At 42.1% G+C, this 25001-nt stretch overlaps 1 protein-coding gene across 1 annotated transcript in view; it reads right to left on the bottom strand.

Moving 5' to 3' along the window:
• The window catches only part of CNTNAP5 (contactin associated protein family member 5), a 919822-nt gene that overhangs the window by 131076 nt on the left and 763745 nt on the right, over positions 1-25001 (bottom strand). Inside the window, 1 exon segment of the mRNA XM_038741400.1 lies at positions 12203-12421. Within this exon segment, the coding sequence (XP_038597328.1) occupies positions 12203-12421 (219 nt within the window).

The raw sequence follows: 25001 nt of genomic DNA on the forward strand, positions 1-25001 counted from the left end.
GGAAGTACAAGTATATTGATGCCTGTTTACTTGTTTTGATGCCTGTCTCCCTCCCTCTGGACTGTAAGCCCAGGGTGGGCAGAGGTGCCTCTCTTTATTGCTGAATTGTACTTTCCAATCGCTTAGTAAAGTGTTCTGCACACAGTAAGCACTCAATAAATATGATTGAATGAATGAGTCCCTCAACTAGTGCATCAGCTTCTTCGCTGACCACTGTCACTCCAGCTTCTTCTCGCTCCAGTCCATTCTTTTTTTTCACTGCCTGGATCACTCTTTCTAAAAAAGCATTCGATGTATGCCTACCTCGTCCTCAAACAGGAACTCCTTGCCATTAACTTTAAGCCACTCAATCCACTCTTCCAATCCTACTTAACTTCACTCCTCTCCCACCACAACCCAGTCTGAACGTTTTGCTTCGCTGAGCCCCTACACCTTACCCTTGAACCTCTTGCTCACATCCTCTTTCCGGTCCTAAACTCCCTCTTCCATTATATCTGAAAGACCACGACTCTCCCCATCTTCAAAGCCCTTCTAAAATCATCCCCTTTTCAGGAAGCCTTCCCTAACTAACCTCTCATTTCTGCACCCTATTCTACATCACCTCTGCCCTTGGGTCCATACTTTCTAAGTACTTTTATTCTCACCCCAACCACAGAGCACTTAAATACAGATCTTTATATTCTGTTGCCATTAGATTCTAAGCTCCTTGAAGGCAGGGACTGTGTCTACCAACTCTTTTGTATACTTCCAATTGTCCAGTACAGTGCTCTGAACACAGTGAGTACTCATAAAAATCGATGATTGATTGAATGTGCGCAGCCACAAGAAAAAGGGCACACAATTGTCCTGAAGGACTTAGGTTTAGTCTGAGGTTTGGGGTCACAATCTGTACATAAGCTTCTCAAATGACATGTTGACCCTTTGGATTCTATTTTCTAACTCTATCATGGTGTCATTAACCATAGGCTGCCAAGGTGGCAAAACTCAGTGAAATTATTTAATTCTGTGGAGATTGAAGGGTTACATTTTTCATTCATTCAATCATATTTATTGAGCGCTTACTGTGTGCAGAGCACTGTACTAAGGCTCGCTGCCTCCGGTAAATAATTCTTTTGAAAGGAGCCTCTGGGTTTTCAGAAAGCTCTTTATTTATCCACTTCCCAAAGGCAGAAAATGGAGCAAAACCAACAGTTCTGACTCTGGGCTCCCAACAGGATGCATAGAAGATGAGGAGAATGGTAAGAATGTCCAATTCCACTCTTGATATTTTATGCCCAGGACCCACAAAAAATTCAAAGGTGCATTCAGTATAGGGAACACATGGGTTCCTTACCTAGCATATGGTATTGGACTTCCTGGAAGAAATGCTTAGAAGCCAAAACAAAACGAGTCACATTATTGCTCTCTCTACTTTTCAGCCTTGTAATGATAATCACTTGGTGTAATGCCATTTTCTGGAGATTGGCTATTTGGTTGCACTCCAAGATAAACTACAAAGCCCTAGGACAGAGAGTAACCAATGGATACTATCTGATCTCTTAAGATTCCAAATAAATGCCAACACTGACTAGATGAGGAAACCGAGGCACAGAGAAATTGTGTTTTACCAAAGCTAAATGAAATGTTGATGATGAAAACAGCCCTGTTCTTCTCAACTCCCCCTGCTTTAGAAGGACACAGTCTCTTTCAATGCTCAAGTTGCAATGATGCATGCAGAAAGCAAACGCGTTCAATCACTTGAGAGCAGCCAAAATGAAAAAGCAACTGCTTTGCAAAGAGACAAGTCAACATGGGCCATTTAACAGCTCAGATCCACACTTCTGAAAATAAATTTACCAAATTAAGTCACACTGATATCAATTTACACAACACACACACACACGTCTGTCAAAAGCAAGAAATCATCTGTAGAGAAAGTCCATTTGTATCTTCCCTCTTACTTGCAGTTTAAATTTCCATTGGTATTTTGTTTCTTTGTGAGGATGAAAGGCTAGGGCCCAAGAGTGTTTCTTGCTGGCTTTCTCTCTTGGGACAAGCCTAGAGATCAATAACATCTTTTCAATTTCACATCCATTATGCTTAGAGTGCTTTGAATTTATAGGAGGGAAAGCCTCATAATTCCACTGGGAAAAAAGATCATACTCTTGGCATCTGGTAATTGTCAAATTATAGTCACTAATTCTTAGTAAAATGCTAATACATCATGCTAATTCTCATATAACAAACATATCTGGCATTGGTAGCAAAAAGCATATGGGCAGAGGATTTATAAAGGAATGGGATGCAGATATGACCCTCCCCTTTCCTCCTATACAAATGGAAGCTTCTTGTTTCACCACTTAATCCCCTCATTAAACTTCTTAAAGTGAGGACAGTGTGAAATTTGCCAGTGTTTAGCACAGTGCTTGGTACACCACAGAAGCATAACTACTACTGCTAATTCTCTTGATCTCAAGCTGGCCATTTTTCCAAATCATGCTTCTTTGATGCATTATAAATCTCAAAATCAAATGAATTCAGCAGTGCTGTGGCATGAAGAAGCAGAACAAGTTTTAGCCTCGAACACTTTAGGAATGTTGGTATCATTTTTCCATATGCTTTGCCATTTACAGTGTCTCAATTTCTACTGCATTCCCCACTGAGGCATTAAATAAAATAAAAATAAATGATGGCATTTGTTAAGTGCTTACTATGTGCAAATCACTGTTCTAAGCACTGGGAAGGATACAAGGTGATCAGGTTGTCCCACATGGGGCTCACAGTCTTAATCCCCATTTTACAGATGAGGTAACTGAGGCACAGAGAAGTTAAGTGGCTTGCCCAAAGTCACACAGCTGACAACTGGTGGAGCTGGGATTTGAACCCATGACCTCTGGCTCCCAAGCCTGTGCTCTTTCCACTGAGCCACACTGCTTCTCTGCCAGACACAGTCTTCTTGAGTTGCCCCAAATTGTTCCATCTGCAACTACTATTTTTCTCTTCCCTCCCCTCCTTCTCCCTTCCAGAAAATGGCAATTTCACTTTATCTCTAGGCAGGGAGGGGTAATTAGACCATGAGCTAGGGAGTGAGGCTTCATATGACATCATCTCCTTGTAATTCAATAGTCTTGGTAATCTCTGTATCTAGCAGAAATATTTCTTTATAATCTGTAGGGACCAAGAAGAAAATGAAAGAATGCAGAGGAGCCTCTAAAATCAAGCCATATATAACATCATGAATAGTAACAAGGGAAGAAATGGGAGAAAGGAGCTTTGGCTTCAACATTGACTAATAATGATAACAAGAACAGTAATGATAATGGTGCATTTGTTAACTGCTTTCTATATGCTAAGCGCTGTACTGAACACTGGAGTGGAAATATGATTATCAGGTCAGACACAGTTCCTGTCCCACATGAGAGTATCTGTATGAGGGAGAAAAAATGATGAGACAACATTTTACAGATGAGGAAACCGAGGCACAGCAAAGCGCCTTAGTGATTTGGCAAAGGTCTCATAACAGGCAAGTGGTGACCAGAGATCAGACTCTCTGGCCCACGTTCTTGCTCATCTAGTGAGAAAGTTTCTGATTTTCTCTTACAATTGTTCTGCGCTTCAATTTTCTCTACTAATAGAGAAAATTCAGGATGATGGGCTGGAACGTTTGCCAAAGCTGCTAGAACCTCTGTCAGAACATAGACCCTATAGTGGGTAATTGCATGATTAGAATTGACTTGTATTTCACAGGTGCTAGGGAGAGGTGCCAGGGATTTGAAAACCTGTCTCTTTCCAGCGCTTAGAACAGTGCTTTGCACATAGTAAGCGCTTAACAAATGCCATCATTATTATTATCATTTCCCAGACTGTGCCCCAATAAAACTCTCAATCGGCCTGCAAGGGGTGAGCGGAGGGGAACAGTCATGGGAGGGAGGGAAGGAGGGAAGGAGGGAGAGAGAGAAAGGGAGGGAGAGGGGGAGGAAGGAGAGAAGTGTGGATGTTCTCAGTTTCTGCTCTGGCCCAAGGCCCTGCATGATCCTTTGTGAGCGGAGCAAATCGAGATTATAAACCTCCTGATTCCTCTGATCAGTGGAAAGAGCGCGGGCTTGGGAGTCAGAGGTCATGGGTTCGAATCCTGCCTCCCCCACAGGTCTACTGTGTGACCTTGGGCAAGTCACTTCACTTCTCTGGGCCTCAGATCCCTCATCTGTAAAATGGGGATTCGGACTGTGAGCCCCACATGGGACAACCTTATCTCCTTGTATTCCCCCCAGCACTTAGAACAGTGCTTTGCACATAATAAGTGCTTAACAAATACCATTATTATTATTATTATTATTATTATTATTATGGCATTTCTCTTTTCCCGATGACTCTTGGCCTAACAGAGGTCCCAGACTTTTCCACTGCCACTGCTAAACCTCAACACAAAGTCCATTCATTCATTCATTCCATCGTATTTACTGAGCGCTTACTGTGTGCAGGGCACTGTACTAAGCGCTTGGAAAGTACAATTTGACAACATACAGAGGCAGTCCCTACCCAACAATGGGCTCTTAGTCCAGAAGCTAACACAACCACACATGGTCACCTGTCACGGCAATTGCATTTAATAATAATTGCCCTTCTAGACTGTGAGCCCACTGTTGGGTAGGGACCATCTCTATATGTTGCCAACTTGTACTTTCCAAGCATTTAGTACAGTGCTCTGTACACAGTAAGCGCTCAATAAATATGATTGAATGAATGAATGAATAATAATTACCAATGCTATTTGTTAAGCACTTACTCTGTGCCAAACACTGTTCTAAGAGCTGGGATAGATACAAGGTAATCAAGTTGTCCTACATGGGGCTCACAGGCTTAATTCCCATTTTACAGACGAGGTAACTGAGGCACAGAGAAGCGAAGCGGCTTGCCCAAGGTCATACAGCAGACAGGCAGCAGAGCCGAGATTAGAACCCATGTTCTCCAACTCCCAGGCTCGGGCTCTTGCCATTAAGCCACGCTTTTCCGGGAACTGCCAATGAATGCCTGGGCATCAGTAGGCACAATGGTTTCATTTCTATGGAATCTATGCCATCATCATGCTTGGTCAATAAAAAACTGATAAAAATACTTTTGAGCCTCTCTGAGGTATTTATCATTTGCAATGGCAAATTCCTTCATGGAGACACTGGGCATGGGAGGAGGTGTAACTGAGTAACTTTCCTCTTTTGATGATGATGATGGTATTTGTTAAGCGCTTACTATGTGCCAAGTGCTGTTCTAAGCTCTGGGGGAGATACTAGGTCATCAGGTTGTCCCACATGGGGCTCACAGTCTTAATCCCCATTTTATAGATGAGGTAACTGAGGCCCAGAGTAGTTAAGTGAATTGCTCAAAGTCACACAGCAGACAAGTGGCAGAGGCAGGATTAGAACCCAAGACCTCTGACTCCCAAGCCCAGTCTCTTTCTACTGAGCCATGTTGCTTCTCAATGGATTTTTTTATGGTATTTGTTAAGTGCTTACTTTGCGTCATATACTGTTCTAAGTGCTGGAGGAGAATGTGACTTCTTGTTGGCTCAGTGGAAAGAGCGCGGGCTTGGGAGTCACAGGCCATGGGTTCGAGTTCTGCCTCCCCCACATGTCTGCTGTGTGACCTTGGGCAAGTCACTTCACTTCTCTGTGCCTCAGTTCCCTCATCTGTAAAATGGGGATTAAGACTGTGAGCCCCACATGGGACAACCTCATCTCCTTGTATTCCCCCAAGCGCTTAGAACAGTGCTTTGCACATAGTAAGCGCTAAACAAATACCAACATTATTATTATATGTTGCCAACCTGTACTTCCCAAGCACTTAGTACAATACTCTGCACACAGTAAATGCTTACTGTGTGCAGCACATTTTTCTAACAATAATAATAATTATTATTATAGCATTGTAGTACTATAGTGTATATAGTATTTGTTATGCGCTTACTATCTTAACTATCGCAAATCCCAGCTCAGCCAATTGTCAGCTGTGTGACTCTGGGCAAGTCACTTCACTCCTCTGTGCCTCGTTACCTCATCTGTAAAATGGGGATTAAGACTGTGAGCCCCCCATGGGACAACCTGATCACCTTGTAACCTCCCCAGTGCTTAGAACTGTGTTTGGCACATTGTAAGCGCTTAATAAATGCCATCATGATTATTATTATTATTATGTGCCAAGCACTGTTCTAAGCACTGGAATAGATATAAGGTAATCGGGTTGTCCCACGTGGGGCACACAGTCTCAATCCCCCTTTTACAGATAAGGTAACAGAGGCACACAGAAGTTAAGTGACTTGACCAAGGTCTCACAGCGGACAAGTGGCAGAATCGGGATTAGAACCCACGTCTTCTTACTCCCAAGCCTGGGCTCTTGCCATTAGGCCATACTGCTTCTAAGCGCTTGGGAGAGTCTAGTACAACAATAAACAGCCACAGTTCCTGCCCACAATGAGAAATGGGATATTATGGGACTGAAGACAAGATTTCACATCTGGAACAAAATTTAGGGATGTTTTGCTTAGTCTAAATAGTCCTAAAGTGCATGTCATCATCATCAATCGTATTTATTGAGCGCTTACTATGTGCAGAGCACTGTACTAAGTGCTTGGCAAGTACAAATTGGCAACATATAGAGACAGTCCCTACCCAACAGTGGGCTCACGGTCTAAAAGGGGGAGACAGAGAACAAAACCAAACATACTAACAAAATAAAATAAATAGAATAGATATGTACAAATAAAATAAATAAATAAATAGAGTAATAAATATGTACAAACATATATACATATATACAGGTGCTGTGGGAAAGGGAAGGAGGTAAGATGGGGGGGATGGAGAGGCATGGAGGGGCATGTGTCTTAGATGGAAAGCCCAGGAGGCTGGGAGTGCTCTGCACATAGTAAGTGCTCAATAAATATGATGGATAGATTGAGTTAGTAGACCTAGCTACAGTTCCAGCTCTACCATGGGCCTTTAAAAGATTTTGGCTGGATCAAAGCTTCTCTGTGCCTCAGTTTCCTCATCTGGGGAGGCAATAACTTTGGTATCCCCGATAGCCTTCTCCTGGTTCTCCTCCTACCACTCTGTTTGATCCTTCTCAGCTTTTCCAATGCCTGTCACCCTCTAACTCTTCAGGTCTTTCAATGTGAGCCCACTGTTGGGTAGGGACCGTCTCTATATGTTGCCAACTTGTACTTCCCAAGTGCTTAGTACAGTGCTCTGCACACAGTAAGCGCTCAATAAATACGATTGAATGAATGAGTGCTCAGGTCTGCATGTCCTGGGAGAAGCAGCATGGTTCAGTGGAAGGAGCCCAGGCTTTGGAGTAAGAGATCACGGGTTCAAATCCCAGCTCTGCCAATTGTCAGCTGTGTGACTTTGGGCAAGTCACTTCACCTCTCTGTGCCTCAGTTACCTCATCTGTAAAGTGGGGATTAAGACTGTGAGCCCCCCGTGGGACAACCTGATCACCTTGTAACCTCCCCAGTGCTTAGAACATAGTAAACACTTAATAAATGCCATCATTTTTTTCTACTGTCAATCTACATCGGCTCCCTTGGGGAGCTCATAACAAATGCCATCATTATCATAATTATTATCTGCTCTCATAGCTTCAATTATCCCAGTTTTTTTATGGTATTTGTCAAGTGCTTACTATGTGCCAGGCACTGCACTAAGCGTCAGGGTAGATGCAGCTAATCATCATCATCGTCAATCATATTTATTGAGTGCTTACTATGTGCAGAGCACTGTACTAAGCACTTGGGAAGTACAAATTGGCAACATATAGAGACAGTCCCTACCCAACAGTGGGATTGGAAACAATCCGCAGCCCACTGGGGCTCATCGTCTTAATCCCCATTTAACAGATGAAGTAACTGAGGCATAGAGAAGTGAAGTGACTTGCTCAAGATCATGCAGCAGACAAGTGGTTGAACTAGGATTAGAACCCAGGTCCTTTTTACTACGAGGCCTGTGATTAGAGAAGAAGTGCGGCTCAATGGAAAGAGCACGGGCTTGGGAGTCAGACAGAGGTCATGGGTTCAAATCCCAGCTCCACCACTTGTCAGCTGTGTGACTTTGGGCAAGTCACTTCCCTTCTCTGGGCCTCAGTTACCTCATCTGTAAAATGCGGATTAAGACTTTGAGCCCCACGTGGGACAAGCTGATCACCTTGTAACCTCCCGAGCACTTAGAATAGTGCTTTGCATGTAGTAAGCACTTTCCAAATGTCATCATTATTACTATTTATCTATCTACTAGGCCATGTTGTTTCTCACATATCCTCTGCCATCTCACATATCCTCTTGCCTCCAGGACATCTCTGCATGGATGTCCCTCTGCACTTCAACCTCAACAAGTCCAAAACTGAACTCTTCATCTTCCCTACAAAATACTCATTTTCTTAAAAGTTTTCCAACAGTTTTTTTTTATTTTTATCACACTTTTTTTATTTGTACATATTTATTCTATTATTTGTACAAATATATTCTATTTATTTTATTTTGTTAATATGTTTTGTTTTGTTCTTTGTCTCCCCCTCCTAGACTGTGAGCCCACCGTTGGGTAGGGATCGTCTCTATATGTTGCCAACTTGTACTTCCTAAGCGCTTAGTACAGTGCTCTGCAGACAGTAAGTGCTCAATAAATACGATTGAATGAATAAATGAATGAATGGTTTTTATTAAGTGCTTACTATGTGCCAAGCACTGTACTAAGCTGAGAAGCAGCATGGACTAATGGAAAGAACACATGCTTAAGAGTCAGAGGACCAGGATTCTAATCTCGGCTCTGCCACCTGACTGTTGTTTGACCTTGGGCAAGTCACTTCACTTCTCTGTGCCTCAGTTACCTCAACTGTAAAATTGGGATTTACATTTTAAGCCCTATATGGCAATAATAATAATAATAATAATAATAATAATAATAATGGCATGTGTTAAGTGCTTACTATGTGCCAAGCACTGTTCTAAGCACTGGGGGGGGGGGGGGGGATACATGGTGATCACGTTGTCCCACGTGGGGCTCACAGTCTTAATCTTCATTTTACAGATGAGGTAACTGAGGCTCAGGGAAGTTAAGTGACTTGCCCAAGGTGACACAGTAGAAAAAAAAAAAAATAATAATAATAATAATAGCATTTATTAAGCACTTACTATGTGCAAAGCACTGCTCATGCATGCATTCATTCATTCATTCAATCGTATTTATGAGCGCTCACTGTGTGCAGAGCACTGTACTAAGCGCTTGAGAAGTACAAGTTGGCAACATATAGAGACGGTCCCTACCCAACAGCGGGCTCACAGTCTGGAAGGGGGAGACAGACAACAAAACAAAGCATATTAACAAAATAAAATAGAATAAATATGTACAAATAAAATAGAGTAATAAATACGTACAAACATATATACATATATACAGGTGCTGCGGGGAGGGGAAGGAGGTAAGGCGGGGGGATGGGGAGGAGGGGGAGAGGAAGGAGGGGGCTCAGTCTGGGAAGGCCTCCCAAGCGCTGGGGAGGTTACAAGGTGATCAGGCTGTCCCACGGGGGGCTCACAGTCTTAATCCCCATTTGACAGATGAGGTAACTGAGGCACCGAGAACTGAAGTGACTTGCCCAAAGTCACACAGCTGACACATTGCTGAGCAGGGATTAGCACCCACGACTTCTGACTCTCAAGCCCATGTTCTTTCCACTGAGCCACGACGGGGACTGTGTCCTACCCAATTACCTTGTATCTACCCCAGCACTTAGTACAGTGATTGAAACATAGTAAAGTGCTTAACAAATACCTCAATTTTTATCATTATTATTAATAATAAGAAGCCCTGGGGTAGATAAAAACTAATCAGTTGGACACAGCCCATATTTCCATCCCTACCACCACATTTCACCACCATTTAAGTGCCCAGATATTCTTCATCATCATCTCTACCTATTCCCCATATGTATTTTATTGCATCTGCCTACCTGTCTCCTCCACTAGATTGTAAACGCCTAGAAGGCAGGATAATTTCCACTCACTATATTGTTTTCTCCAAAGCATTAAGTCCAGTGTTCTGCTCAGAGTAAGGACTCAAATCATACTACTGATTGATTGACATCTGGTCTCCCTATCTTTTAGGTGGTGAGCCTCATGTGGGAACAGAAACGTGTCTTTTCTGATTATTTTGTGCCAAAACAGAGTTTAGCACTGCCTGGAGCAGGGTAAGTGCTTATTAAATGCCATTACAAGATAATAACCAAAACGGATTGGCTCTTGATATCCTGACCCTGACCATACATCTAATGAGCTTCTCTCCTTTTGCTACGATGACACTAAAATACACTAATTTTACCAGGGATGGCTGTCATGTTCAAACAGAAACCCCAGAAAATGTAAGCCTGCCATCCAGAACTTTGTACTTTTTCTTTTTCACTTGAATTAAGTTGTCATAGACTCAGGTCATAAACTAATTTTGCAGCAACATGAAATATGCATGAAATAATAAAAAGGGTCTTATACTGCCTTTATATAGTACCATTCAGCCAGATGGATCCATAAATGCTCCTTGAAGATAAATAAAATGAAATTAAACTTTATCATGGAATGTAATTTATGAAAATTGCAAAATACTTGAATTGATTCCACCAAAAAAAGGTATTAAATCTTGTGACGAGCAAGCTTCTCCAGAGCAGTGAAGTGCTACACATAAATACAATAAAACAACTGCGTGAATTTGAAATATTTTTAACAAGTCGTGTTATATGAGTTATTAATTAAGCAAATGACTACTAATCGCTGAAAACATTTAATCATTTGTATTTGAGCTTCTGTTGGATGCGGAAAATATGACAGATGAACAGATAAACATTGTGTAATGAATGCATGGAAAATTATGAAACACATTTGCTATGCCATTTCCTTCATTTCCTATACTGTATAGTAGTGGTAAGGGTATTTATTCAGTACTGACTGTGTGCACAGCACCATATTAAGCGCTAGGAGAGAATGCACAGGTGGGAATTCTGTTTAGAAGCCGGATATACACACTCCAGTTGAGATGGAGATTTGAAATCATTGGGTTAATGTGATCTATTCACACAGTTGAACTAGATAATTCAAGCCAAAAGTTGGCTTTGGAAGCTGAAATATTGGCTATTTCCTTTCTACTTTATTGAGATTAACATATGTTAGAATTCCATTCTTCTTATAAGATTTTAAAAAGCCTATATCCAATAACCTCTATCCAAGGCAGTAAGAAATAAAACACAAACATTGCATCGCCTCTAGGTGTTCTTCCACTCTCCCTCGTCCCCCTCTCCATCCCCCCATCTTACCTCCCTCCCTTCCCCACAGCACCTGTATATATGTATATATGTTTGTACACATTTTTTTACTCTATTTATTTAATTTATTTGTACATATCTATTCTATTTATTTTACTTTGTTAGTATGTTTGGTTTTGTTCTCTGTCTCCCCCTTTTAGACTGTGAGCCCACTGTTGGGTAGGGACTGTCTCTATATGTTGCCAATTTGTACTTCCCAAGCGTTTAGTACAGTGCTCTGCACATAGTAAGCACTCAATAAATACGATTGATGATGATGAGAATGGTCCGTTGGGAAAACTATTGGGAGGTTAATCCAGTTTTCGTTCGTTTGCAAGGGGCCCTAATAAACACAGTGAAATTCGAGTCTCATCTAAGGAAAACTCCTTATTTTTTTTATAATTTCCTACTTTATACTCACATATTTCCTTTCATTTTCCAAATAATGGAAACTACTCAACCAACAACCAATTCTCTACCTCCAAGGTGAAAATTACGGTTGGACTGTGCTTTCTTCTACCAAAATACAACAAAAGGTACCCTCCCTTCCTTGAAGCTGCAGGAGTAATTAAGAATGGGCATACAACCCGAAACGTATCCAAGATTTGGACGTCAAAGTACCGAAGCCTTCTGAAAAATGAAAAAAGAACATGACTAGAACCGAGGTTAGGTTTCTGATTTGCGGAAAGATAGAGCAATTGTTTTGAGACTGTCACCTCAGTCTCCTTGACTCTTGCTTTATCAGGCCCAGACGAAAAGAGAATGGGATTGGCAGCTGGTGAAATGGTCGATGATGATGATGGCATTTTTAAGCGCTTGCTATGTGCAAAGCACTGTTCTAAGCACTTGGCAGTTATAACAATGGGTCGTAATGCCTTCTTTAAAGAGATCTCCCTACCTACAAATAAGGGACTGTTCAGCTGCAAGCGGAAATGCCCTTCAGCAGACGTCTCCACCGTCTTCCTCGGGAGGCTGTCCACTTGAAGCGAAGACAGCTTGAGATTTCTCTCGGCTCTGACGAAGTGCCACTGGTTGTCATTCAGAGGGGACGGAGATCTCACGGTGACCTCCAAAGGACCATCTCCGACGTCGAAGGCGAAGGTGACTTCCGCGGGAGCTGGAACATTAGAAAGGGAGAAGAGGAGGGGGGGATGCAGAAGGGAATTACTGCATAATGGCATCAGAGTTTGAATCTTGTGAGCTATATACAGGTCGTGGGAGTAGGAAGGGTGGCCCTTATGGCACATCTTTTCAGGGGCTGGGAGGAAGTGGGAGGAGAGGGAAGGTGATATACATAATTGTTTTCCGCTGCTTTAAATGGTGGCTTTCCATCTCTATTTCTACATGGATTTCAAGCCGACCTCACTTTCAATGGTTGCTTTCTTTAAGCCTCACAAATGCGCATACAACCCGAAACGTCTCCAAGATTTGGACGTCGAAGTACCAAAGCCTTCTGAAAAATGCAAAAGAACACGACTAGACTCGAGGCTAGGTTTCTGATTTGCGGAAAGATGGAGCAATTGTTTTGAGACTGTCACCTCAGTCTCCTTGACTCTTGCTTTATCAGGCCCAGATGAAAAGAGAATGGAATTGGCAGCCGGTGACAAATTAGAATACTAAATACCATCGCCAACTGACCAATCCATCAGGGGGGCCAGTAAGCATTGAGGGCATTCATCATCATCATCATCAATCGTATTTATTGAGTGCTTACCATGTGCAGAGCACTGTACTAAGCGCTTGGGAAGTACAAATTGGCAAAAATAGAGACAGTCCCTACTCAACAGTGGGCTCACAGTCTAAAAGGGGGAGACAGAGAACAAAACCAAGCATACTAACAAAATAAAATAAATAGAATAGATATGTACAAATAAAATAAACAAATAAATAGAGTAATAAATATGTACAAACATATATACATATATACAGGTGCCGTGGGGAAGGGAAGGAGGTAAGATGGGGGGGATGGAGAGGGGGACGAGGGGGAGAGGAAGGAGGGCAGGTAACATGTCTACCAATTCTGCCATATTGTATACTCCCAAGCACTTAGTACAGTGCTCTGCACACTGTAAGGACTCAATAAATACTACAGCATGGATCAATGGAAAGAGCACAGGCTTAGGAGTCAGAGGTCATGGGTTCGAATCCTAGCTCCGCCACATGTCTGCTGTGTAGCCTTGAGCAAGACACTTTACTTCTCTGAGCCTCAGTTCCCTCATCTGTAAAATTGGGATTAAGACTGTGAGCCCCACGTGGGACAACCTGATCACCTTGTAACCCCCCCAGCGCTTACAACAGTGCTTTGCACGTAGTAAGTGCTTAACAAATGCCATTATTATTATTAGTAGTAGTAGTATTCTAGACTGTGAGCCCACTGTTGGGTAGGGACTGTCTCTATATGTTGCCAACTTGTACTTCCCAAGCGCTTGGGACAGTGCTCTGCACACAGTAAGCACTCAATAAATGCGATTGATTGATTACTGATTGATTGATTCTGTACCTATCCTTATACTCTCCCATTTCCCTTATCTGTAATTTATTTTAAGGCTGCTCTAGACTGCAAGCTCCTTGTGGGCAGGGATCATTTCTATCAGCTCTATTGCATTGTGATCTCCCAAGCAGTTGGTACAGCGTGCTGCATGCAATAAATGCTCCGTAAATGCCATTGATTGATTAACTGACTAATAGTTCTCATTAAAGTGGAAAATATATGGACATCATGCCCATTCGAAGAAGACAAAACTGATGCTGTGTGGCTGAAAAGACCAAAGTGGGAAATGATCTCCAGTCAATGGGAGAGAAAACAAGGACAAGGACTAACTAATGAATTGCCCAGACCTGAAATCAAGCTTGGATTTACGCTTGTCAGTCAGTCAGTCAATCGTATTTATTGAGCACTTACTGTGGGCAGAGCACTTTACTAAGCACTTGGGAGGGTACAGTAAAACAATAAGAGGTCGTGGGTTCAAATCCCGGCTCTGCCACTTGTTAGCTGTGTGACTTTGGACAAGTCACTTCACTTCTCTGGGCCTCAGTTACCTCATCTGTAAAATGGGGATTAAGACTGTGAGCCCCACGTGGGACAACCTGATCACCTTGTCACCTCCCCAGCGCTTAGAACAGTGCTTGGCGCATAGTAAGCGCTTAATAAATGCCATCATTATTATTATTATTATTATAAACAGAACACATCCCTTACCCATAATGAGCTTACAGTCTTTAGGGGGAGACAGACATTAATATAAATAAATGAATATAAATAAATAAATAAATTACAGATAAGGACATGTTTAGAGAAGCAGCGTGGCTCAGTGGAAAGAGCCCGGGCTTTGGAGTCGGAGGTCATGGGTTCAAATCCCAGCTCTGCCAATTGTCAGCTGTGTGACTTTGGGAAAGTCACTTATATTCTCTGGGCCTCAGGTACCTCATCTGGAAAATGGGGATTAAGACTGTGTACCTCCGTGGGACAACCTGATCACCTTGCAACCTCCCCGGTGCTTAGAACAGTGCTTTGCACATAGTAAGGGCTTAATAAATGCCATTATTGTTATTATTAAGTGCTTTGGGGAAAAGCGTACAGCACCCTGAATTCCCAAGTGGACTCCCATCCAAGTACTAACCCGATGGAAGCCTCCTTAACATCCAAGATCAGACAAGACTGGGCACCTTCAGGATGCTGTGGCCATATTATGAGCCCCATTTCTGTAAGAATCTTGGGGTTGGCAGCCCCTTCCAGGATAAACTACAGAGACGGGGTCACACCCTGAAAATGAAGCCACAGCAGTCACTCCGGTTTTCTGATTGGGGGTTGCTGGGGATAATAATAATAATAATAATAATAATAATAATAATAATAATAATAATAATAATGGCATTTGTTAAGCGCTTCCTGTGTGCAAAGCACTGCTCTAAGTGCTGGAGGGGGATACAAGGTGATCAGGTAGTCCCACGTGGGGCTCACAGTCTTAATCCCCATTTTACAGATGAGGTAACTGAGGCGCAGAGACGTTAAGTGACTTGCCCAAGGTCACATAGCTGACAAGTGGCGGAGCAGGGATTTGAACCCATGCCCTTCTTTCTCCCAGGCCTGTGCTCTATCCACTGCACCACACTGCTAGTAAGTGCTTAACAAATACCATAATTATTATTACTCTCTATGCCTCAGTTACCTCATCTGTAAAATGGGGATTTAAGACTGTAAGCCACATAGGGGACAGGGACTGTGTCCACCCTAATTTGCTTGCAAGAATAATAATAATGGCATTTTTTAAGTGCTTACTATGTGCAAAGCACTGTTCTAAGCACTGGGGAGGTTACAAGGTGATCAGGTTGTCCCACAGGGGCTCACAGTCTTCATCCCCATTTTACAGATGAGGTAACTGAAGCACAGAGAAGTTGTGACTTGCCCAAAGTCACACAGCTGACAATTGGCAGAGCCAGGATTTGAACCCATAACCTCCGACTCCAAAGCCCGTGCTCTTTCCACTGAGCCACGCTGCTTCTCCAACCTAGCGCTTGTATCCACCCCAGTGCTTCCATTCATTCATTCATTTGTATTTATTGAGCACTTACTGTGTGCACAGCACTGTACTAAGCATTTGGGAAGTACAAGTTGGCAACATATAGAGACGGTCCCTACCCAACAGCAGGCTTACAGTCTAGAGGGGGAATTAATCAGTGGTATTAATTGAGCACTTAGTGAAGATAAAGTATTGGAGTTGTGATCCCATTTTTGGGCCTCTATATGTTGCCGAATTGTACTTCCCAAACACTTAGTACAGTGCTTAGTACAGTGCCTGGCATAGAGTAAGTGTTTAACAACTACCATAATAACAGTAACACCACCACCATCTCTACCCCCTTCCCAGTGCCAGGAAGCTACTGGTTGAGAATCAATCAATCAATCAATCATATTTATTGAGCTCTTACTGTGTGCAGAGCACTGTACTAAGCGCTTGGGAAGTACAAGAAGACAGGGGCCACCATGGGAGATGACCCTAATCATCTTTGGGAATAGCTTCCCCTTCAAGTTGGCACTGCCCACAGCTCTATAATCATTACCATTAACCATCAGTCACATAAAGCTATTTATTGAACCTTTACTCTGTACAATTCAGAGAGTATGGGATATGATCCCAAAGCAGCTTACAACGGTATCAGGAAAATGGACATTAAAACAAAGTAGAGATAGCCAATCAATTAATCAGTGGTATTAATTGAGCACTTAGTGAGGATAGAGTATTGGAGTTGTGATCCCATTTTTGGGTAGGGACATCCCTATATGTTGCTGATTTGTACTTCTCAAGTGCTGTAAAGTACATTCACTTTGGCACAGTGGGCTCAGTGGAAAAAGCATGGGCTTTGGAGTCAGAGGTCATGGGTTTGAATCCCTACTCAGCCACATGTCTGCTGTGTGACCTTGGACAAGTCACTTAACTTCTCTGAGCCTCAGTTACCTCATCTGTAAAATGAGGATTAAGATTGTGAGCCCCATGTCGGACAACCTGATCACCTTGTAACCCCCCCAGCGCTTAGAACAGTGCTCTGCACATAGTAAGCACTTAATAAATGTCATTATTATTATTATTATTATTATATTACTGTGAATGTACTTGTGTGCCAAAGCCAGTATTTAGCACTGTGTGCTCTACACACAGTAAGTGCTCAATAAATACGATTGAATGAATGAATGAATGAACTTACTAGTCATATCTTGTCTTAATAATAATTGGGTATTTGTTAAGTGTTTGCTATGTGCCAAGCACTATACTAAGCATTGGAGTGGATACAAGCAAACTGGGTTGGACACAGTCCCTATCCCTCATAGGGCTCACAGTCTTAATCCCCATTTTACAGATGAGGGAAATGAAGAAAGCAAAGTGACTTGCCCAAAGTCACAGAGCAGACAAGTGGTGAAGGCAGGATTAGAACCCAGGTCCTAACCCAGATCTTAACTACTGCATCAAAGAGTCCTCAGAAGCCTCCCTGCCACTTGGCTCTCCCCTCTCCAGTCCATATTTCATTCTGTTGCCTGGATTACTTTTCTAAAACTTCATTTCTTATAATGATAATGATAATAATAATAATAATAATAATAATAATAATAATAATAATGTTGGTATTTATTAAGTACTTACAGTGTACCAGGCACTGTACTAAGCACCGGGATGGATGGATACAAGCAAATTGGTGGACACAGTCCCTGTCCCACATGGGGCTCATAGTCTTAATCCCCATTTTACAACTAAGGTGATTGAGGCACAGAGAAGTGAAATGACTTACCCAAGGTCACATAGCAGACAATCTCTCCACTCCTCATAAACCTTCTAAGATTGCCCTGACTCTTGTCTGGAACTTCCTCCCCATTCACAACCCTCAGACCATTGCTCCCCCCATCTTCAAGACCCTTCTGAAATCCAATATCCTCCAGGAGGCCTTCTCTGATTAATCTTTCATTTTCCCACCTATTTCTCCCCCTATTGTCATTCCACTTCCGCATCACCTAAGCAACTCTTAACCCTGTAGCACTTTCAGAGATGTCTTTTCAATGCTATTCCTTTCTCATAACCTGAAATTTATTTTAGGGTCTTTCTGTCCCAGTGGATTGTTAGCTACATAGGTTGAGAAATTGGGCCTATTAGCTCTTTGGTACTCGATCAAAAGTTTAGTATAGTGGGGTTCAAGACAGGGGTTCTAATTGCCTAAGTTATGTTTGATTGGATCATGGTTGCCCCTGGGCAACCCTATTTAATCTCTCTATACCCAGTTGAAGGGATTGATGTATGATTTGCCATGAGCTGGGTCCTCTGAGTGTTTCCTGCAGACAGGATCTGATTCGTTTGAATTATCTACATTATTTTATGATGCAATCTGACGTGGGCAGTTTCCATTATTAACACTTGAACATCTGTCCCAGCTTAAGAGATAGGGTGGTCAGAGGAAATCAGTGTCTCGTGACTAGAAAGAGGCAAATGTCTAGGGCGGTATTTTTTCTTTTATTTTGATTATTTATTTATCTCTGTTGAATAAGTAAGTAGCACTGATCTAGGTTTCTATTGAATCCACTGAGAAAAAAAAACCAATCATGATTAAGAACAGCCTGGTTTTGGAGAAGTCTCCCCAGATCTTTACCAAGCTTTTATCCTTTTCATCAGTGCCACGGTTTGGGGTCAATATCCTGAGAATAGTATCTTCCTTAGATTCCAACTTTCTCCAATCAATCAATAGTATTTATTAGGTGCACAATCTGTTCAGGGGACATTCATTCATTCATTCAATCATATTTGTTGAGTGCTTACTGTGTGCCGAGCACTGTACTAAGTGCTTAGCCTTTGAAACCTTTAAAACTATCTTCTCCCATTTTTATGGTGTTTCCAGCTATGTTAAGCCTTTCATGACTGGAGAGAACCATTTCATTCACTGAAGTGATGTTGCATTGTATTGCCGCCATTAACTAAAAGATTTCATTCATTCATTCAATTGTATTTATTGAGTGCTTACTATGTGCAGAGCAATGTACTAAGCACTTAGCCTTTGAAGCCTTTAAAACTATCTCCTCCCATTTCTATGGTGTTTCCAGCTACCTTAAGCCTTTCATGACTGGAGAGAACCATTTCATTCACTGATTTGATGTTGCATTGTATTGCCGCCATTAACTAAAAGATTTCATTCTTTCATTCAATTGTATTTATTGAGTGCTTACTATGTGCAGAGCACTGTACTAAGCGCTTAGCCTTTGAAGCCTTTAAAACTATCTCCTCCCATTTCTATGGTGTTTCCAGCTACCTTAAGCCTTTCATGACTGGAGAGAACCATTTCATTCACTGATTTGATGTTGCATTGTATTGCCGCCATTAACTAAAAGATTTCATTCTTTCATTCAATTGTATTTATTGAGTGCTTTCTATGTGCAGAGCACTGTACTAAGCGCTTAACCTTTGAAGCCTTTAAAACTATCTCCTCCCATTTCTATGGTGTTTCCAGCTACCTTTAGCCTTTCATGACTGGAGGGAGCCATTTCATTCACTTACGTGATGTTGAATTGTATTGCCACCATTAGCTAAAAGATTTCGTTCATTCATTCAGTCGTATTTATTGAGCACTTACTGTGTGCAGAGCACTGTACTGAGCACTTGGGAAGTACAAGTTGACGACATATAGAAACGGTCCCTACCCAACAACAAGCTCACAGTCTAGAAGAACAAACAATGAACAAACACAACCAGGGAGTAGCACAGACTACTCTGTGCTCATAGCACATAGACTCAAACTCTAAACAGTCCTTATACATTGTCAAATATTATTAAATATAGGAGCCCGTGGGGCTGCTTACTGAACCAGAATAAAAACTGTCCTGCAGTGGAGGGCTTTGAAACTCACCTCAAGTCATCAGAAAATAACTGAAAGTCGGGGGTGAGTGGAAGGAGGGTGGGAAAGATCATTTAAGAATGCTTAATTGTGCTCTTCTCCCATTTTCAAAAAGAGCCATGGTGGATTCTGCCTCTGGTGGTAAATTAATTTACTCCCTCAGGGTTGAAAAATAAAGTGAGGCAGAGTTGAGGCGAGAGAAAAAATTGATCTCTAGAAGAGCAGATTGCAAGAGGCTGGGACTCAGAAGAGTCTTTTGTGTCTCCTCCCCCTCCCTTCACTCTCCCCTCAGAAAGAAAAGGGTCTAAATTTCAATCCCTCTTCTGTGACTGTTTCGAAAATATTCCTTTGATAATTTCCACGATTTGTATTAAAAATCATTTTCTTCTTGTTTTATTCTAGTGGATTTACATTAGCAATCTGTCTTAATTATATAGGAAGACACTCTTATTTTGATTATGTCTTTCTTGTCTCTCTGAAGAAAGAGTCAATCATCAATCAATTTTTTATTGAATTCCCTCTCTGTGCTGAGCACTGCCCCAGGTGCTGAAGAGGATGGATGCGAATTAATAATAATAACAATGATAATAATGTTGGTATTTGTTAAGCGCTTACTATATGCCAAGCACTGTTCTAAGCTCCGGGGGAGATACAAGGTCATCAGGCTGTCCCACATAGGGCTCACAGTCCTTCATCCCCATTTTACACATGAGGAAACTTCGTATTATCCTGCTTAATCAGAATGAATTAAAGTAGTCCTTTTTATTTATTTTTTTCAGATCCGTTCCATTTTTGACCATCCGTTCTCAAGCTTGAACTTGATTTCTATTTTAAGCCAACTCTGGCTTCTATAAGAAGTTTTTCCTACACTGTAATAAAATTGAGAAAAAACTTTATTTTAACAGAAAAAAGTATTTGATAAGGTTTACTGTAATAATAAATATCGAGGATAAAGGGCTGAGATTAGGAAGCAAAAATTTAAGGGCTTTTTTCATTAAGCTTTTAATCATTTGAACCAGTTGATTACTCCTGACTCCTGACATCAACTCTCTTTCACACAGTGCTTAGCGGGATCAACCTTCCCCTTACCTTATGGACTGTGAGCCCACTGTTGGGTAGGGACTGTCTCTATATGATGCCAATTTGTACTTCCCAAGCGCTTAGTACAGTGCTCTGCACATAGTAAGCGCTCAATAAATACGATTGATGATGATGATGATGATGACGAAAAAGTCGGTTTATCATCTTGAAGCAGAGCTGATTAGGTAATCTCCTAGCTAATGTAAACTTAAAAGCATTCTCCCCAACACACGCCAACGTAATAGTAGAAGTGAGTGTGCTATGATTTGAAATTAGTGACTGCTTCCCCACTCTCGGGGTCGCATCTGGAGAGTTTCCGCTACTCTACCAGTTTCGACTATGGGAGGGAGAGTCAAGCAGAGGCCTAACCAGTACATTCCCAGTTTGGCCAGTGGCTAGTGACTGGAAGGCAATCTGCTACAAGTCAAAACTCCCCTGTGCTGGACGGCAGCGGCAGGGAGAGAGTCGAGGGCGGAGACTCGAGTTTACTGCATGGAAGGAGTCAATGGTAAACCAATTCCATATTTTTACCAAGAAAACTCTCTGGATCCACTACCAGAACGATTGCAGATGGACAGTGGGGCGTTCTGAGCGAGATCTGTCTGTTTTGTCACAATGGGTCGGAAACAACAGCATGACAAGTGAGTACTTCACCAGTTCCATCAATCAATTAATCAAAGGTATCTATTGAGTAGTTACTGTGGGCAGAGCACTGTACTAAGTGCTTGGGAGAGTACAACAAAATTAGCGGACACATTCCCTGTCCATAGTGAGCTTGCAGACTGAATACAGAATTTTTGTTTTTGTGGTATTTGTTAAACACTCACTATGTGCCAGGCACTGTACTAAGCACTGGGGTAACCACAAGGTCATTCATTCATTCAGTCGTATTTATTGAGCGCTTACTGTGTGCACAGGAGGCCTTCCCAGACTGAGCCCCTTCCTTCCTCTCCCCCTCGTCCTCCTCTCTATCCCCCAATCTTACCTCCTTCCCTTCCCCACTGCACCTGTATATATGTATATATGCTTGTACATATTTGTTGCTCTATTTATTTATTTATTTATTTTACTTGTACATATCTATTCTATTTATTTTATTTTGTTAGTATGTTTGGTTTTGTTCTCTGTCTCCCCCTTTTAGACTGTGAGCCCACTGTTGGGTAGGGACTGTCCCTATATGTTGCCAACTTGTACTTCCCAAGCGCTTAGTACAGTGTTCTGCAGACAGTACGCGCTCAATAAATACGATTGATGATGATGATGATAATAATATTAATAATAGTGACATTTATTAAGCGCTTATTATGTGCAAAGCACTGTTCTAAGTGCTAGGGAGGTTACAAAGAGATCAGGTTGTCCCACGGGGGGCTCACAGTCTTCATCCCCATTTTACAGATGAGGTAACTGAGGCCCAGGGAAGTGAAGTGTCTTGCCCAAAGTCACACAGCTGACAATGGACAGAGCCGGGATTTGAACCCATGACCCCTGACTCCAAAGCCCGGGCTCTTTCCACTGAGCCACGCTGCATTTGTTGCACTGTTGTAAGTGCTTGGGATGTACAAATTGGCAACACATAGAGACGGTCCCTACCCAACAGCGGGCTCACACACACAGTCCATGTCCCACATAGGGCTCACAGGCTTAATCCCCATTTTACAGATGAGGAAACCGAGGCACAGTGAAGTGAAGTGACTTGCCCAAGGTCACCTGGAAGACATTTATCTTAAATCTATCCCAGCACTTAGTAGAGTGTCTGGTACATAGTAAGTTGTAACAAATATCATTAAATGGAGATTGAGACTGTGAGCCCAGTGTGGGACAGAGACTGTTTCCAACCCAATTTATAAGAAGCAGTGTGGCTTAGTGGAAGGACCCCAGGCTTGGGAGTCAGAGGTGGTGGGTTCTAATCCCCGCTCTGCCACTTGTCAGCTGTGTGACTTTGGGAAAGTCACTTGACTTCTCTGTGCCTCAGTTACCTCATCTGCAAAATGGGGACTAAGACTGTGAGCCCCACGTGGGACAACCTGATTACCTTGTAATCAGAGAAGCAGCGCGGCTCAGTGGAAAGAGCACAGGCTTTGGAGTCAGAGGTCATGGGTTCAAATCCCAGCTCGGCCAGTTGTCAGCTGTGTGACTTTGGACAAGTCACTTAACTTCTCTGTGTTTCAGTTACCTCATCTGTAAAATGGGGATTGAGACTGTGAGCCCCCCATGGGACAACCTGATCATGTAACCTCCCCAGCACTTAGAACAGTGCTTTGCACATAGTAAACGCTTAATAAATGTCATAATTATTATTATTATCCTTGTAGGTACCCCAATGCTTAGAACAGTGCTTGGCACATAGTAAGTGCTTAACAAGTACCATCACTATTATTATTATTATTATTGAAAAAAATTCTCAAGCCATTTGTAGAACAGGCACAGCGAGCTGCGTTAGTTGCAAAGTGTTTTGCTCCAGAAACAGTGGAGAACTATTGGCAAAATTATCATTGCTCTCTCTGTTATTTTTTTGCCAAAATATCCAACGTACTTGGCCAGAGTAAAAAACACCTCCAACTACTCTTTGCTACTCAGACACATGGAACAACTTCCTCTGCTGTAAACATGAAACATTTCAAAGGTTGCAAAATCACTATCCATTCATTGGAAGCGAGCCAGACAAAAACAGATTGAAAAAAAAAAAAATCATGCCTGAAAACTGTTTTTTCAGTGCCAGCAAATTGGGATAGAACAAGTTTGGAAGCCGTTGCTCAGATAGCCCGAAAGAAGGGATATTCCGTGGGGAGGGGAAGGAATCTATTTTGAGATTCTGCATCTGTTCCCGGGCCACTTCCTCTCCAAGCAGCTGGTCCGTGGAGCCTCCGCTCTCTGGACCCTTTAGGCAGAAAATTCCATCTGGCTTAAGGCCACAGGATGAGGAACAGCTAATGAGGAGGCTGAGTTCATTTTGGGTTTTTTTTTTAGCGTTCCTCCAACTTTTCCAACTTCGAAATTGAAATATTCTTTCCAAGGCTTAACCTGGAGGGTGTAGGTGGAAGTGTTATGGAAACCATAATCTCCATGGTTCTCGCTCCCTTCTTGGTCTTTAAAATCCAACTGCAAATTTGCCTCGTGCCCCCCCCCAAAGTGAAACGCAATAGCAGGACGGACAAATTGGACTTTGACGTGCAATTAGCACTAAATCATACCTCGTTATCTTGGGATAATACACCATGGCACTTACCACTGGCCTAACGAATTAAAAAGGTCGTGGGGCCTTGTTTCAGTCAATTTTATGTTCGGATCGTTACAACCTTATTATAAAGTGGACGGCGCTTATTTCTTTACTCCAGGAACTTGTCATGTTTGGGGAAAAAAATGCTTCAAGAGCACTCTCATTTTATTACCCTGAACGGTAGGAAATAATGGGAACCGAAACTACCAGTTGTGCTGTCGGTTATTTTCCTTTATGTACAGTGTTTTGTAATTGCCACTAAACTCTCATAATGGCTTTGGTGGCAAACTAAAAGCCTGTAAAATAATGATCAGAGCCACAATGGGCTAGAGTTTTAATCCCTCATTCTTGGGCCCTCAGATTTCAAGGTGCATTTTGCCGAAGCATTATTTACCCCATTAAAACTATTTCCTGCAATTAGGTCACTTAAAGTGTTCTGGCTGTTTCTGAATCAAAGTATTTATCAGTCAGGTTATTGTACTTTCCCAAGCATTTACTACACTGTTTTGTCTGCAGGAAGTGCTCAATAAATCTGATTGATTGATTGATTGCAGAGGATGGACTACTTTTTAGTTAGGCATGTCTCTGTGTGATTGATAGTGATTACTTTTATTATTATAGTATTTGTTAAGTGCTTACTATGTGCCAGGAACTGTACTAAGCACTGGGGTGGATACAAGCAGATCGGGTTGGACACAGTCCCTGTCCCACGTGGGGTTCACAGTCTCAATCCCCATTTTACATATGAAGTAACTGAGGCACAGAGAAGTGCTCAAGGTCACCCAGCAGACAAGGGGCAGAGCTGGAATTAGAACCCATGACCTTCTGATTTCCGGGCCCATGCTCTATCCACTAAATAATAATAATGATGACATTTATTAAGCGCTTACTATGTGCACCATGCTGCTTCTGCTGATAATAATAATAATGATTATGGCACATGTTCGGCGCTTACTATATGCCAAGCACTGTTCTAAACACTGGGGTAGATTGAAGTTAGGTTGGACACAGTCCCTGTCCCACATGGGACTCA

The sequence above is a fragment of the Tachyglossus aculeatus genome, chromosome 1 (assembly GCF_015852505.1).
Source record: "Tachyglossus aculeatus isolate mTacAcu1 chromosome 1, mTacAcu1.pri, whole genome shotgun sequence".
Lineage (NCBI taxonomy): Eukaryota > Metazoa > Chordata > Mammalia > Monotremata > Tachyglossidae > Tachyglossus > Tachyglossus aculeatus.